This window comes from Salmo trutta, chromosome 22 (assembly GCF_901001165.1).
Source record: "Salmo trutta chromosome 22, fSalTru1.1, whole genome shotgun sequence".
Lineage (NCBI taxonomy): Eukaryota > Metazoa > Chordata > Actinopteri > Salmoniformes > Salmonidae > Salmo > Salmo trutta.
Window position 1 is genome coordinate 40,689,266 of NC_042978.1, and position 16,716 is coordinate 40,705,981.

Sequence of the window (16,716 nt, forward strand, 5' to 3'; positions counted from 1 at the left end):
ATGAACACTTATTTTAACTTAATATAATACATCAATAAAATCAATTTAGCCTCAAATAAATAATGAAACATGTTCAATTTGGTTTAAATAATGCAAAAACAAAGTGTTGGAGAAGAAAGTAAAAGTGCAATATGTGCCATGTAAGAAAGCTAAGGTTTACGTACCTTGCTCAGAACATGGGAACATATGAAAGCTGGTGGTTCCTTTTAACATGAGTCTTCAATATTCCCAGGTAAGAAGTTTTAGGTTGTAGTTATTATAGGAATTATAGGACTATTTCTCTCTATACGATTTGTATTTCATATACCTTTGACTATTGGATGTTCTTATAGGCACTTTAGTATTGCCAGTGTAACAGTATAGCTTCCGTCCCTCTCCTCGCTCCTACCTGGGCTCGAACCAGGAGCACATCGACAACAGCCACCCTCGAAGCAGCGTTACCCATGCAGAGCAAGGGGAACAACCACTCCCAAGTCTCAGAGCGAGTGACGTTTGAAATGCTATTAGCGCGCACCCGCTAACTAGCTAGCCATTTCACATCGGTTACACCAGCCTAATCTTGGGAGTTGACAGGCTTGAAGTCATAAACAGCGCAATGCTTGAAGCATTGCGAAGAGCTTCTGGCAAAACGCATGAAAGTGCTGTTTGAATGAATGCTTACGAGCCTGCTGGTGCCTACCACCGCTCAGTCAGACTGCTCTATCAAATCATAGACTTAATTATAATATAATAAACACAGAAATACGAGCCTTAGGTCATTAATATGGTCGAATCCGGAAACTCATCTCGAAAACAAAACGTTTATTCTTTCAGTGAAATACGGAACCGTTCCGTATTTTATCTAATGGGTGGCATCCCTAAGTCTAAATATTCCTGTTACATTGCACAACCTTCAATGGTATGTCATAATTACGTAAAATTCTGGCAAATTAGTTCGCAACGAGCCAGGCAATGAACGCAAGTGACACAATTTCATGTTAGCAGGCAATATTAACTAAATATGCAGGTTTAAAAAGATATACTTGTGTATTGATTTTAAAGAAAGGCATTGATGTTTATGGTTAGGTACATTGGTGCTACGACAGTGCTTTTTTCGCAAATGCGCTTGTTAAATCATCACCCGTTTGTCGAAGTAGGCTGTGATTTGATGAGAAATTAACAGGCACCGCATCGATTATAGGCAACGCAGGACATGTTAGATAAACTAGTAATATCATCAACCATGTGTAGTTAACTAGTGGTTATGATTGATAGTTTTTTATAAGATAAGTTTAATGCTAGCTAGCAACTTACCTTGGCTTCTTGCTGCCCTCGTGTAACAGGTAGCCAGCCTGCCATGCAGGCTCCTCGTGGAGTGCAATGTAAGGCAGGTGGTTAGAGCGTTGGACAAGTAACCAGAAGGTTGCAAAAACGAATCCCCGTATCCCCCCTGAACAAGGCTGTTAACCCCCGTTCCTAGGCCGTCAATCTTAATCTGACTTGCCTAGTTAAATAAAGGTGTTTAAAAAAATAAAATAAAAAACCGTCAAATCGGTGGCCAAAAATACCGATTACCGATTGTTATGAAAACTTGAAATCGGCCCTAATTAATCGGCCATTCCGATTTAATCGGTCGACCTCTAATTGAGACACATTACCAGCTAGTAAGAAAGCCATTGAGACACGTGACCAGCAAGTAAGAAAGGGAACAGCGAAGGGAGAATGAATGGATTAGGAATTCTCATGGTTTGACTGTCGTCACAGCTGTGGTCCTTGGTGACCCTCCCACGCGGAGGGATCTACGTCACTGTGGTCAGGCCGCTGCGCTGCGGCTCTCTCTGACTTCCTGTGGCTGTCACCCTGGAAACCCTTCACCGTGTGTGTCCAGCTTGTTGACTGAAGCCCAGCTGATGTTGGACCTATGTGCTACCTCAATATTGTCCAAGAGAGACTAGAGACACTTTTCTTTGATGGAAAATATCTATGCAAATTACATCTTTCATCGGTAGTTTAGTCTTGTTCCCACCCCACCGCACCCTGAGGTGGGTCATCCCAGCAGAGAATTTAGGTCAACTACGGTTTGTGTGTATCCAGAGTGATTGACAGAACGAGCCTCCCTTCTCAGCCAATCAGTGCCCACAGATGCCTACAGTGATAGCCTTGCTCACTCCAAACACTGACCTATTGATGACTGTACAAACCAGATACTACTGTACAAGTGTTTTGTATTATGGTCCGCTGTGATATGTACATTATATGAGGTATGTATGTAACGTCCTGAGGAGAATGGTGAGGGGAAAAGGTTGGGAAATTCACTCAATGACCTGTCAAAGTTGCTGCTATGTCGGTTGAGCTCATGCTTTTCTGTTTAGTTTGAAAGTGTGTGTGTGTGTGTGTGTGTGTGTGTTCCAGGAACCTACTGTATGTGAACCCACACAGCCTGAACTTCGCCAACCGTCAAGGCTCCGCCCGGAACATCACAGTGAAAGTACAGTTTATGAACGGGGAGGACCCCAACAACGCTATGCCTGTAAGCAGTGATGTATTGTACACATGTAGGTACTCTCTCTCTCTCTCTCTTCTCTCTCTCTGTGTGAGTCTAACACACTCTCTCTCCCCCAGGTGATTTTTGGGAAGTCCAGCTGTGGAGACTACACCAGAGAGGCATACACTGCGGTGGTGTATCATACCAGGTGAGGCTCTTAGACTCAGCTTTAATTGTGTATGAAGTCTGCTTAGGGCCTTTCCTACAAGCAGATGAACTGGTATTGAGTGAGCTGATGTCTTAGCTGGTCTATCGCACGCCGTTCATGTCTGCTATGTTCTGAGGCCTTGTTAAGCATCAGTCGAAAAAAAAAAAAAGTGATCACATATTTGGTAAGGTTCCACCTTTGCTCTTTGGATGTTTAGCTACAATCCCAGCGGCCAGCAAATAATGTTATCTTTCCCATTGGGGACAAGGTTACTGCTGCTCCAGTCCTGCTCCTTCGCTCAGAAGGAGGTTCATACCCTTCATCCACAAACAAACAAACAAACTATTTTGTCTTCTCCGTGAGAAAAAGGCTCGCTGCTTCTGTCTTTGGACTATTAGGATGTTTATTCCTCTAAACTGTTCTCATTCCTGTGCGGCCCTAAATAACCATGTCATTTAGAGCCCGTTCTCATTCCTGTGCGGCCCTAAATAACCATGTCATTTAGAGCCCGTTCTCATTCCTGTACGGCCCTAAATAACCATGTCATTTAGAGCCCGTTCTCATTCCTGTACGGCCCTAAATAACCATGTCATTTAGAGCCCGTTCTCATTCCTGTACGGCCCTAAATAACCATGTCATTTAGAGCCCGTTCTCATTCCTGTACGGCCCTAAATAACCATGTCATTTAGAGCCAGTTCTCATTCCTGTACGGCCCTAAATAACCATGTCATTTAGAGCCAGTTCTCAGTCCTGTACGGCCCTAAATAACCATGTCATTTAGAGCCCGTTCTCAGTCCTGTACGGCCCTAAATAACCATGTCATTTAGAGCCCGTTCTCAGTCCTGTACGGCCCTAAATAACCATGTCATTTAGAGCCCGTTCTCAGTCCTGTACGGCCCTAAATAACCATGTCATTTAGAGCCCGTTCTCATTCCTGTACGGCCCTAAATAACCATGTCATTTAGAGCCCGTTCTCATTCCTGTACGGCCCTAAATAACCATGTCATTTAGAGCCCGTTCTCAGTCCTGTACGGCCCTAAATAACCATGTCATTTAGAGCCCGTTCTCAGTCCTGTACGGCCCTAAATAACCATGTCATTTAGAGCCCGTTCTCAGTCCTGTACGGCCCTAAATAACCATGTCATTTAGAGCCCGTTCTCATTCCTGTACGGCCCTAAATAACCATGTCATTTAGAGCCCGTTCTCATTCCTGTACGGCCCTAAATAACCATGTCATTTAGAGCCCGTTCTCATTCCTGTACGGCCCTAAATAACCATGTCATTTAGAGCCCGTTCTCATTCCTGTACGGCCCTAAATAACCATGTCATTTAGAGCCCGTTCTCATTCCTGTACGGCCCTAAATAACCATGTCATTTAGAGCCCGTTCTCATTCCTGTACGGCCCTAAATAACCATGTCATTTAGAGCCCGTTCTCAGTCCTGTACGGCCCTAAATAACCATGTCATTTAGAGCCCGTTCTCATTCCTGTACGGCCCTAAATAACCATGTCATTTAGAGCCCGTTCTCATTCCTGTACGGCCCTAAATAACCATGTCATTTAGAGCCCGTTCTCATTCCTGTACGGCCCTAAATAACCATGTCATTTAGAGCCCGTTCTCATTCCTGTACGGCCCTAAATAACCATGTCATTTAGAGCCCGTTCTCATTCCTGTGCGGCCCTAAATAACCATGTCATTTAGAGCCCGTTCTCATTCCTGTACGGCCCTAAATAACCATGTCATTTAGAGCCCGTTCTCATTCCTGTGCGGCCCTAAATAACCATGTCATTTAGAGCCCGTTCTCATTCCTGTACGGCCCTAAATAACCATGTCATTTAGAGCCCGTTCTCATTCCTGTGCGGCCCTAAATAACCATGTCATTTAGAGCCCGTTCTCATTCCTGTGCGGCCCTAAATAACCATGTCATTTAGAGCCCGTTCTCAGTCCTGTGCGGCCCTAAATAACCATGTCATTTAGAGCCCGTTCTCAGTCCTGTGCGGCCCTAAATAACCATGTCATTTAGAGCCCGTTCTCAGTCCTGTGCGGCCCTAAATAACCATGTCATTTAGAGCCCGTTCTCAGTCCTGTGCGGCCCTAAATAACCATGTCATTTAGAGCCCGTTCTCAGTCCTGTGCGGCCCTAAATAACCATGTCATTTAGAGCCCGTTCTCATTCCTGTACGGCCCTAAATAACCATGTCATTTAGAGCCCGTTCTCATTCCTGTACGGCCCTAAATAACCATGTCATTTAGAGCCCGTTCTCATTCCTGTACGGCCCTAAATAACCATGTCATTTAGAGCCCGTTCTCATTCCTGTGCGGCCCTAAATAACCATGTCATTTAGAGCCCGTTCTCAGTCCTGTGCGGCCCTAAATAACCATGTCATTTAGAGCCCGTTCTCAGTCCTGTGCGGCCCTAAATAACCATGTCATTTAGAGCCCGTTCTCAGTCCTGTGCGGCCCTAAATAACCATGTCATTTAGAGCCCGTTCTCAGTCCTGTGCGGCCCTAAATAACCATGTCATTTAGAGCCCGTTCTCAGTCCTGTGCGGCCCTAAATAACCATGTCATTTAGAGCCCGTTCTCATTCCTGTACGGCCCTAAATAACCATGTCATTTAGAGCCCGTTCTCATTCCTGTACGGCCCTAAATAACCATGTCATTTAGAGCCAGTTCTCATTCCTGTACGGCCCTAAATAACCATGTCATTTAGAGCCCGTTCTCAGTCCTGTACGGCCCTAAATAACCATGTCATTTAGAGCCCGTTCTCATTCCTGTACGGCCCTAAATAACCATGTCATTTAGAGCCCGTTCTCATTCCTGTACGGCCCTAAATAACCATGTCATTTAGAGCCCGTTCTCATTCCTGTACGGCCCTAAATAACCATGTCATTTAGAGCCCGTTCTCATTCCTGTACGGCCCTAAATAACCATGTCATTTAGAGCCCGTTCTCAGTCCTGTACGGCCCTAAATAACCATGTCATTTAGAGCCCGTTCTCAGTCCTGTACGGCCCTAAATAACCATGTCATTTAGAGCCCGTTCTCAGTCCTTTACGGCCCTAAATAACCATGTCATTTAGAGCCCGTTCTCAGTCCTTTACGGCCCTAAATAACCATGTCATTTAGAGCCCGTTCTCATTCCTGTGCGGCCCTAAATAACCATGTCATTTAGAGCCCGTTCTCATTCCTGTGCGGCCCTAGATAACCATGTCATTTAGAGCCCGTTCTCATTCCTGTGCGGCCCTAGATAACCATGTCATTTAGAGCCCGTTCTCATTCCTGTGCGGCCCTAGATAACCATGTCATTTAGAGCCCGTTCTCATTCCTGTGCGGCCCTAGATAACCATGTCATTTAGAGCCCGTTCTCATTCCTGTGCGGCCCTAGATAACCATGTCATTTAGAGCCCGTTCTCATTCCTGTGCGGCCCTAGATAACCATGTCATTTATATCCCGTTCTCATTCCTGTACGGCCCTAAATAACCATGTCATTTAGAGCCCGTTCTCAGTCCTGTACGGCCCTAAATAACCATGTCATTTAGAGCCCGTTCTCAGTCCTGTACGGCCCTAAATAACCATGTCATTTAGAGCCCGTTCTCAGTCCTGTACGGCCCTAAATAACCATGTCATTTAGAGCCCGTTCTCAGTCCTGTACGGCCCTAAATAACCATGTCATTTAGAGCCCGTTCTCAGTCCTGTACGGCCCTAAATAACCATGTCATTTAGAGCCCGTTCTCATTCCTGTGCGGCCCTAAATAACCATGTCATTTAGAGCCCGTTCTCATTCCTGTGCGGCCCTAAATAACCATGTCATTTAGAGCCCGTTCTCATTCCTGTGCGGCCCTAAATAACCATGTCATTTAGAGCCCGTTCTCATTCCTGTGCGGCCCTAAATAACCATGTCATTTAGAGCCCGTTCTCAGTCCTGTGCGGCCCTAAATAACCATGTCATTTAGAGCCCGTTCTCAGTCCTGTGCGGCCCTAAATAACCATGTCATTTAGAGCCCGTTCTCAGTCCTGTACGGCCCTAAATAACCATGTCATTTAGAGCCCGTTCTCAGTCCTGTACGGCCCTAAATAACCATGTCATTTAGAGCCCGTTCTCATTCCTGTGCGGCCCTAAATAACCATGTCATTTAGAGCCCGTTCTCATTCCTGTGCGGCCCTAAATAACCATGTCATTTAGAGCCCGTTCTCATTCCTGTGCGGCCCTAAATAACCATGTCATTTAGAGCCCTTCTCATTCCTGTGCGGCCCTAAATAACCATGTCATTTAGAGCCCGTTCTCATTCCTGTACGGCCCTAAATAACCATGTCATTTAGAGCCCGTTCTCATTCCTGTACGGCCCTAAATAACCATGTCATTTAGAGCCCGTTCTCATTCCTGTACGGCCCTAAATAACCATGTCATTTAGAGCCCGTTCTCAGTCCTGTACGGCCCTAAATAACCATGTCATTTAGAGCCCGTTCTCAGTCCTGTACGGCCCTAAATAACCATGTCATTTAGAGCCCGTTCTCATTCCTGTACGGCCCTAAATAGCCATGTCATTTAGAGCCCGTTCTCATTCCTGTACGGCCCTAAATAGCCATGTCATTTAGAGCCCGTTCTCATTCCTGTACGGCCCTAAATAACCATGTCATTTAGAGCCCGTTCTCATTCCTGTACGGCCCTAAATAACCATGTCATTTAGAGCCCGTTCTCATTCCTGTACGGCCCTAAATAACCATGTCATTTAGAGCCCGTTCTCATTCCTGTACGGCCCTAAATAACCATGTCATTTAGAGCCCGTTCTCAGTCCTGTACGGCCCTAAATAACCATGTCATTTAGAGCCCGTTCTCAGTCCTGTACGGCCCTAAATAACCATGTCATTTAGAGCCCGTTCTCAGTCCTGTACGGCCCTAAATAACCATGTCATTTAGAGCCCGTTCTCAGTCCTTTACGGCCCTAAATAACCATGTCATTTAGAGCCCGTTCTCATTCCTGTGCGGCCCTAAATAACCATGTCATTTAGAGCCCGTTCTCATTCCTGTGCGGCCCTAAATAACCATGTCATTTAGAGCCCGTTCTCATTCCTGTGCGGCCCTAAATAACCATGTCATTTAGAGCCCGTTCTCATTCCTGTGCGGCCCTAAATAACCATGTCATTTAGAGCCCGTTCTCATTCCTGTGCGGCCCTAAATAACCATGTCAATTAGAGCCCGTTCTCATTCCTGTGCGGCCCTAAATAACCATGTCATTTAGAGCCCGTTCTCATTCCTGTGCGGCCCTAAATAACCATGTCATTTAGAGCCCGTTCTCATTCCTGTACGGCCCTAAATAACCATGTCATTTAGAGCCCGTTCTCATTCCTGTACGGCCCTAAATAACCATGTCATTTAGAGCCCGTTCTCATTCCTGTACGGCCCTAAATAACCATGTCATTTAGAGCCCGTTCTCATTCCTGTACGGCCCTAAATAACCATGTCATTTAGAGCCCGTTCTCAGTCCTGTACGGCCCTAAATAACCATGTCATTTAGAGCCCGTTCTCATTCCTGTACGGCCCTAAATAACCATGTCATTTAGAGCCCGTTCTCATTCCTGTACGGCCCTAAATAACCATGTCATTTAGAGCCCGTTCTCATTCCTGTACGGCCCTAAATAACCATGTCATTTAGAGCCCGTTCTCAGTCCTGTACGGCCCTAAATAACCATGTCATTTAGAGCCCGTTCTCATTCCTGTACGGCCCTAAATAACCATGTCATTTAGAGCCCGTTCTCATTCCTGTACGGCCCTAAATAACCATGTCATTTAGAGCCCGTTCTCAGTCCTGTACGGCCCTAAATAACCATGTCATTTAGAGCCCGTTCTCATTCCTGTACGGCCCTAAATAACCATGTCATTTAGAGCCCGTTCTCATTCCTTTCTCAGATCTTCTCAATACTTTTGTAGATGTTTATTCCTAAAACCAACCATTCAACTCTGGCTCTGTTATGCCTGTTGTGTTTCCTATGCAGGTCCCCAGACTTCCATGATGAGGTGAAGATCAAGCTGCCGGCCTCTCTGACTGACCACCACCACGTCCTGTTCACCTTCTACCATGTCAGCTGCCAGCAGAAGCAGAACACTCCTCTGGAAACCCCTGTAGGATACACGGTAACTACTGTGGACACGCGTGGAAATACACACACACACACACACACACACACACACACACACACACACACACACACACACACACACAGGGGTGCGTGTGCACACGCACTTCATACAAGCACACAGGTATAAACATTAACATGCCTTTGTTTTTCAGGCCTAATCATGTTTTTCTCTTCTTCCTCAGTGGATCCCCATGCTTCAGAATGGACGTCTGCGTACAGGAAGCTTCTGTCTGCCGGTGTCTCTAGAGAAACCTCCCCAGTCCTACTCTGTTCTCTCCCCTGACGTTCCTCTACCAGGGATGAAATGGGTGGATAACCACAGAGGGGTGTTCAATGTTGAAGTGACGTCCGTTTCCACCGTCCACACACAGGTATAGCCCATCACAACCTTACGTTTCACGGTATACCGAAACATTTCTACTTGTTCCATACTAGAATATGAAAACCCTGTGTGGTCCTAGAATTGTTGGTACTTTCGGGACTTCTGTCAAATGTCTCAAGTCCTTTACTGATTTGAGAGGGGATCAGGTCTATCAGCACAGCTGATGTCCCTGCTCAGTTACTGCTCCGCATACTCATGGCTAGCTCTAGTCTGTCCTGAGGAACCACTGAACCCACTGGGAGTCTGGGCTGTATCATGTTATCTCCTCTCTCATACTGACTCTAGTCTGTCCTGAGGAACCACTGGGAGTCTGGACTGTATCATGTTATCTCCTCTCTCATACTGACTCTAGTCTGTCCTGAGGAACCACTGGGAGTCTGGACTGTATCATGTTATCTCCTCTCTCATACTGACTCTAGTCTGTCCTGAGGAACCACTGAACCCACTGGGAGTCTGGGCTGTATCATGTTATCTCCTCTCTCATACTGACTCTAGTCTGTCCTGAGGAACCGCTGGGAGTCTGGACTGTATCATGTTAACTCCTCTCTCATACTGACTCTAGTCTGTCCTGAGGAACCACTGGGAGTCTGGACTGTATCATGTTATCTCCTCTCTCATACTGACTCTAGTCTGTCCTGAGGAACCACTGAACCCACTGGGAGTCTGGGCTGTATCATGTTATCTCCTCTCTCATACTGACTCTAGTCTGTCCTGAGGAACCACTGGGAGTCTGGGCTGTATCATGTTATCTCCTCTCTCATACTGACTCTAGTCTGTCCTGAGGAACCACTGGGAGTCTGGGCTGCATCATGTTAACTCCTCTCTCATACTGACTCTAGTCTGTCCTGAGGAACCACTGGGAGTCTGGACTGTATCATGTTATCTCCTCTCTCATATTGACTCTAGTCTGTCCTGAGGAACCACTGGGAGTCTGGACTGTATCATGTTATCTCCTCTCTCATACTGACTCTAGTCTGGACTGTATCATGTTATCTCCTATCTCATACTGACTCTAGTCTGTCCTGAGGAACCACTGGGAGTCTGGACTGTATCATGTTATCTCCTCTCTCATACTGACTCTAGTCTGTCCTGAGGAACCACTGAACCCACTGGGAGTCTGGACTGTATCATGTTATCTCCTCTCTCATACTGACTCTAGTCTGTCCTGAGGAACCACTGGGAGTCTGGACTGTATCATGTTATCTCCTCTCTCATACTGACTCTAGTCTGTCCTGAGGAACCACTGAACCCACTGGGAGTCTGGACTGTATCATGTTATCTCCTCTCTCATACTGACTCTAGTCTGTCCTGAGGAACCACTGGGAGTCTGGACTGTATCATGTTATCTTCTCTCTCATACTGACTCTAGTCTGTCCTGAGGAACCACTGAACCCACTGGGAGTCTGGACTGTATCATGTTATCTCCTCTCTCATACTGACTCTAGTCTGTCCTGAGGAACCGCTGGGAGTCTGGACTGTATCATGTTAACTCCTCTCTCATACTGACTCTAGTCTGTCCTGAGGAACCGCTGGGAGTCTGGACTGTATCATGTTATCTCCTCTCTCATACTGACTCTAGTCTGTCCTGAGGAACCACTGGGAGTCTGGACTGTATCATGTTATCTCCTCTCTCATACTGACTCTAGTCTGTCCTGAGGAACCACTGGGAGTCTGGGCTGCATCATGTTATCTCCTCTCTCATACTGACTCTAGTCTGTCCTGAGGAACCACTGGGAGTCTGGACTGTATCATGTTATCTCCTCTCTCATACTGACTCTAGTCTGTCCTGAGGAACCACTGGGAGTCTGGACTGTATCATGTTATCTCCTCTCTCATACTGACTCTAGTCTGTCCTGCGGAACCACTGGGAGTCTGGACTGTATCATGTTAGTTAACACACTTGAATAATGCAACACGGCATGTAGATATGTTGGAACAGTTCATTACTGTAAGCAAAACAAAGTATACAGCTGAAGCTAACATCACTTTCCTTCCCTAGTACCTTGTTTTTGATGATATACCAACCATAATGCAAAATATTACTGATTTCAAAGTTAATTGTCATCAAATACTTTACATTCACTTCATCTTCCCCCACCTCACGTCTCTCCCAGTCAAGACCTTATTTGCTCAAGCCTAGAGCTGCCTGTGTGTGAGAATGACGTCATGGGGCTTAAAGAGACGGTGCACACTTTTATAAAAGAAGAGATTGCTTCTTCTATGCAAATGTTATTGATCAGTGCAATTAAATGAGTCCCAAATGGAAGGTTAACATTGTTTTTCATTTGTAGCGCCATGAAATCAGCCAAAACAAGCTCATTGAATGAAAACAGTCCTATTGAATATGCACTCACCTGTATTTGGGGTGGCAGGTAGCCTAGTGGTTAGAGTGTTGGACTTGTAACTGAAAGGTTGCAAGATCAAATCTCTGAGCTGACAAGGTAAAAATCAGTCGTTCTGCCCCTGAACTAAGGCAGTTAACCCACTGTTTCTAGGCCGTCATTGAAAATAAGAATTTGTTCTTAACTGACTTGCCTAGTTAAATAAAGGTAAAATAAATAAATTGTGAATAGACCTAGGCTACATCTTGATTTACCCTGTTTAACAATAGACTAGAGATTTACGATTCCATTCAAAATTATTACTATTATGCTGTTAGATTGGTAAAAAACAAAGTCAAATTGATTGTATAATTTGATTCATTAATGCATAGATTCAAAAATGTCAAATGCATATATTCTGAGACTTTGCCGTGGTGTCATTTTGGTATCGAGTATGGTGACGGCATCGAGTATGGTGACGGCATCGAGTATGGTGACGGCATCGAGTATGGTGACGGCATCGAGTATGGTGACGGCATCGAGTATGGTGACGGCATCGAGTATGGTGACGGCATCGAGTATGGTGACGGCATCGAGTATGGTGACGGCATCGAGTATGGTGACGGCATCGAGTATGGTGACGGCATCGAGTATGGTGACGGCATCGAGTATGGTGACGGCATCGAGTATGGTGACACTAAGCCTGTTATCAGTATCAAAGTCAAAATTCTGGTATGATGACTACTAGGGCTGTTATGGTGATTGTATTAACACCACACCGGCAGCCATGACTGCAGTAAAACTCTACGTGATGGTAATGTCCTCTTATGCACTCGGAACATGTGTTAGTAGTACCCAACTCACTAACGATCATCAGTTCGCTAATGGCCTGGTACTCAGGGCTACGTTGTCCTAGGCTTAGGTTACGCTAGGCTTAGGCTACGTTGTCTAACTACTCTGACTCCCTTGCAAATGCAATGGAAAATCACATCAGACTTTTCAGTGAAACAGTATCCTGGTTTTAATACCTTTTACTCCCTTCCTTCTGATCAATTTGAAGAAAAGGTTGAAACTGAGTGGAAAACATGGTTGTTGTGGATGTTGTTTCAAAGCCAAACACAATGAAATGGACAGCTCTTTCTAAGCTGAGGATTAGTTGAAATTTCCCGTATGCATATTAGAGTTCATGCATAGGCCAAAAGTATGTACACTACATGGCCAAAAGTATGTGGACACCTGCTCATCGAACACCTCATTCCAAAATCATCGGCATTAATATGGAGTTGGTCCCCCCTTTGCTACTATAAGTCTCCACTCTTCTAGGAAGGCTTTCCACTAGATGTTGGAACATTGCTGCAGCAATTTGCTTCCGTTCAGCCACGAGCATTAGTCAGGTCGGGTACTGATGTAGGGCGATGAGATGAGGTTGAGGTCAGGGCTCTGTGCAGGCCAGTCAAGTTCTTCCACACCGATCTCGACAAACCATTTCTGTATGGACCTCACTTTGTGCACGGGGGCATTGTCATGCTGAAACAGGAAAGGGACTTCCCCAAACTATTGCCACAAAGTTGGAAGCGCAGAATTGTCTGGAATGTCATTGTATACTGTAGTGTTAAGATTTCCCTTCACTGGAACTAAGCGGCCTTGCCTGAACCATGAAAACCAGCCCCAGACCATTATTCCTCTTCCACCAAACTTTACAGTTGGCATTATGCATTCGGGCAGGTATCGTCTTCCTGGCATCTGCCAAACCCAGATTCGTCCATTGGACTGCCAGATGGTGAAGCGTGATTCATCACTCCAGAGAATGCGTTTACTCTGCTTTAGAGTCCAATGGTGGCGAGCTTTACACCACTCCAGCCGACGCTTGACATTGCTCATGGTGATTTTAGGATTGTGTGCAGCTGCTCGGCCTTGGAAACCCATTTCATGAAGCTCCCGACGAACAGTTATTGAGCTGACGTTGCTTCCAGAGGCAGTTTGGATCTTGCAACCAAGGACAGATTTTTACGCTCTACACGCTTCAGCACTCGGTGGTCCTGTTCTGTGAGTTTGTGTAGCCTACCACTTCGTGACTGAGCCATTGTTGCTCCTAGACGTTTCCACATCACAATAATAGCACTTACAGTTGACCGGGGCAGCTCTAGCAGGGCAGAAATTTGATGAACTGACTTGTTGGAAAGGTGATATCCTGTGACGGTGCTACGCTGAAAGTCACTGAGCTCTTCAGTACGGGCCATTCTACTGCCAGTGTTTGTCTATGGAGATTGATTCACTGTATGCTCAAATGTATACACCTGTCAACAACGGGTGTGGCTGAAAAAGCCGAATCCACTAATTTGAACAATTCAGAATTAGCATACAATTATAGTGAATTTGTACTTGATTTTGAATAGCCTAGTAAAAGGAGTTATATAAATAAAAAAATCATCATTAATGTGAAGACACATTTGCCTTTTAAGCTACAGAAGATCTCACCGCCATGAATTTCTTTCTCCTCCCCTCCGTCATTCCATTCTCCAGCGTGCAGAGAGTGGCTAGTTTCATGAAGTATGTTTTGTTGTGAAAACATGTTCCTGTCGCTGTTTCATTTGGTTTCCCAAATGAAGCACTGGGTAGCTGCAGGAACAAGGTTGGAGAGCCTATGGCAGAATATCATCTGTCACTGCAGCGAAATTACCAGAGCAGCCTACCAACATGAGTGAAAAACGTCCCGGGGGAATGTGGGCTGCATTCGCTCTTCCGGTGCATATGGATGATGTATTTTTTGTCTTGCCCCTGTTCTTGCCCATTTGATAGTGGGCCATTCTAAATATAATGCTAACCTCTCACCATTACAATAACAGGGGAGGTTAGTATTTTCTTTTCTCACTCATCATTGTTCATGATTCTTTGTAATCCTGGTAGCATCCACAATGTAAAAGTGTTTAGAAACACATTCTGTTCTTAATTACAGTAAAAGTGACTCCAAAATGACACAATGCATTATTTACCATTTCATTTCTACTGGGCACAAAGTAGCAGCAAATGTATCCAACAAATGTGTAGAGTCACAAGCTTGATGTAGTCATAGCATACAATGAAAATACCCTCAAATTAAATCTGACAATCTGCACTTTAACCTTTTTGTAGTCATTGTTTCATTTTAAAACCAAGTCCAAAGAATTACTGATTGCGCTGTATCTGTGTTAGATATCAGACCATCAGAGACAGACAGAATACCTCAGTGTGGAAGGAGTGGGAAGAGTAATGTGTCCCTCCAGTTCATTAGTGGTTGAACTTCACTCGTGTTATTTAGTAGAGCCCACTCCATCTCTCTGTTCTGTTGGCTGTCCGGGTGGGGAGAGGAGAGGAGTGGGCTGAAGAGGGTGAGTGTTTTCCCAGCAGCTTAGCCTGGTGCTAATGTGATCATAAATCACTGGGTCTATGTGGATGAGACTGAGCTGGGCTCAACTCTAATGTAGTCTCTACACATGGGCTGGAACCACAGAGCACACAGTTAAAGCACTTTCATTGTGTAGTGGGGGCTCACATTTATTTCCCTTCTATTGAAGCTTGGTTTTCTGTGTCCTTTCATTCCTCTCTTCCTTTTCACCCCCCTCTCCTCTCTCTCTCTCTCTCTCTCTCTCTCTCTCTCTCTCGCTCTCTCGCTCTCTCGCTCCCCTACCTCCTTCCATCAGGACCAGTACCTGGATAAGTTCTTTGCGTTGGTGCATGCCCTTGACGAGCACATGTTCCCTGTGCGGATCGGAGACGTGCGCATCATGGAGAATAACCTGGAGGCGGAGCTGAAGTCCAGCATCGCAGCACTAAACTCCTCCCAGCTGGAGCCCATCGTCCGATTCCTCCACCTCTTATTGGACAAGCTGGTGGTGCTGGTGGTGCGGCCGCCCGTCATCGCAGGACAGATAGGTTTACTATCCCCCTTAACCTAAGCCTAGCGTAACCTAAGTCTAGCTGTACAACTTAGGCCTTGTGTGAACTATAATATAACCCTCCATTTAATTAAAAGAAATAACATGGAAAGGAATATAACCCCCTCAACTGTTTGTAACCCTACCACTACGTACTCTGAACTACTAAACAGCAAGGGATTGCTGCCAATGACTGTACTGTCTCTTACTACGATGTACTGTACCGTCTAGTCCTAAGTATGTGTATTCCTGTCTGTCTTTGTGTATCTATAGTGAATCTGGGCCAGGCCTCATTCGAGGTGATGGCCTCCATAGTGAATCGGCTCCACAAGTACCTAGACACCAGTCAGGACATGCACGGCAGAAACAGTCTGCTCTCCTCTTATATATACTACGTCTTCAGACTGCCCAACATGGACCCCAACTTCCCCTCACCAGGTACACTGTCTGTTCTTGCTTACGTTCTATCTGTTTTACTTCTGTTAAATTCATTACATCCGGTTCATAAAGACCATTGGCTACGTCAGGTGACTTTAGGAAAATAGAGTTTATCAGGAGCAGCAAGTGTCCTCACCCTCCTCCCTGACTTCCATTTTTGTTCCATGTGTGTTTTTGTCTCAGGTCCTGGAGGGCTGGGTGGTTCAGTCCACTATGCCACCATGGCCAGGTCAGCCCAGCGACCAGCTAGCCTAAACCTCAACCGCTCCCGTAGCCTTAGCAACAGTAACCCGGACATCTCCGGAACACCTACGTCCCCTGACGACGAGGTCCGCTCCATCATCGGCAGTAAGGTAAGAGACACCCCACAGACCAGACCTGGCATACATTATGTTCTGTTTGTCAGTACTTTTGGGGTACAGTCAGTCCTTTATGCATCTGTGGTTTACACCTCTACTTTCAATGAGAGACTAATCTAATCTGAATGATACTATATGAAGAGCGATATCCAGGGTTAGCAGGGCTCCAGACCATTTAGTTGCATTTTGCAACCCTTTGTCTTGGCTGTGGAGTAAAATGTTTAATTGATTGCACTGGCGCAAGCTGCACATTCTACCTGGTCACCTCAATTCACATGTTTTGTGCTGATAAAACCATGATTTGATCAAACAGGAAAGTGCATTATCCGAGCCCGGTTTGCTTGGGCCGGCTGCTATAGACCAAATGAGCGAGTCCCTCACATTCTTTCTACCCTTCGTACACCCCGAAAAATGCGTTCTGATTGTGTAACATTTCGAAATACAATTGTATAAAAAAACACAACTTTAGAAGCAACTACTGTTCAAGAGA

The 16,716-nt window shown here is 45.6% G+C and overlaps 1 protein-coding gene across 17 annotated transcripts in view; it reads left to right on the top strand.

Annotated features, from left to right (window-relative positions):
• The window catches only part of dock7 (dedicator of cytokinesis 7), a 77,034-nt gene that overhangs the window by 24,482 nt on the left and 35,836 nt on the right, over positions 1-16,716 (top strand). For all 17 annotated transcript variants that reach the window (XM_029707992.1, XM_029707993.1, XM_029707994.1 and 14 more), the window contains exons 15-21: positions 2,392-2,509; positions 2,602-2,672; positions 8,669-8,807; positions 8,995-9,183; positions 15,196-15,427; positions 15,703-15,867; positions 16,051-16,220. In XM_029707992.1, the coding sequence (XP_029563852.1) occupies positions 2,392-2,509; positions 2,602-2,672; positions 8,669-8,807; positions 8,995-9,183; positions 15,196-15,427; positions 15,703-15,867; positions 16,051-16,220 (1,084 nt within the window). The remainder of the gene's footprint in view (positions 1-2,391; positions 2,510-2,601; positions 2,673-8,668; positions 8,808-8,994; positions 9,184-15,195; positions 15,428-15,702; positions 15,868-16,050; positions 16,221-16,716) is intronic.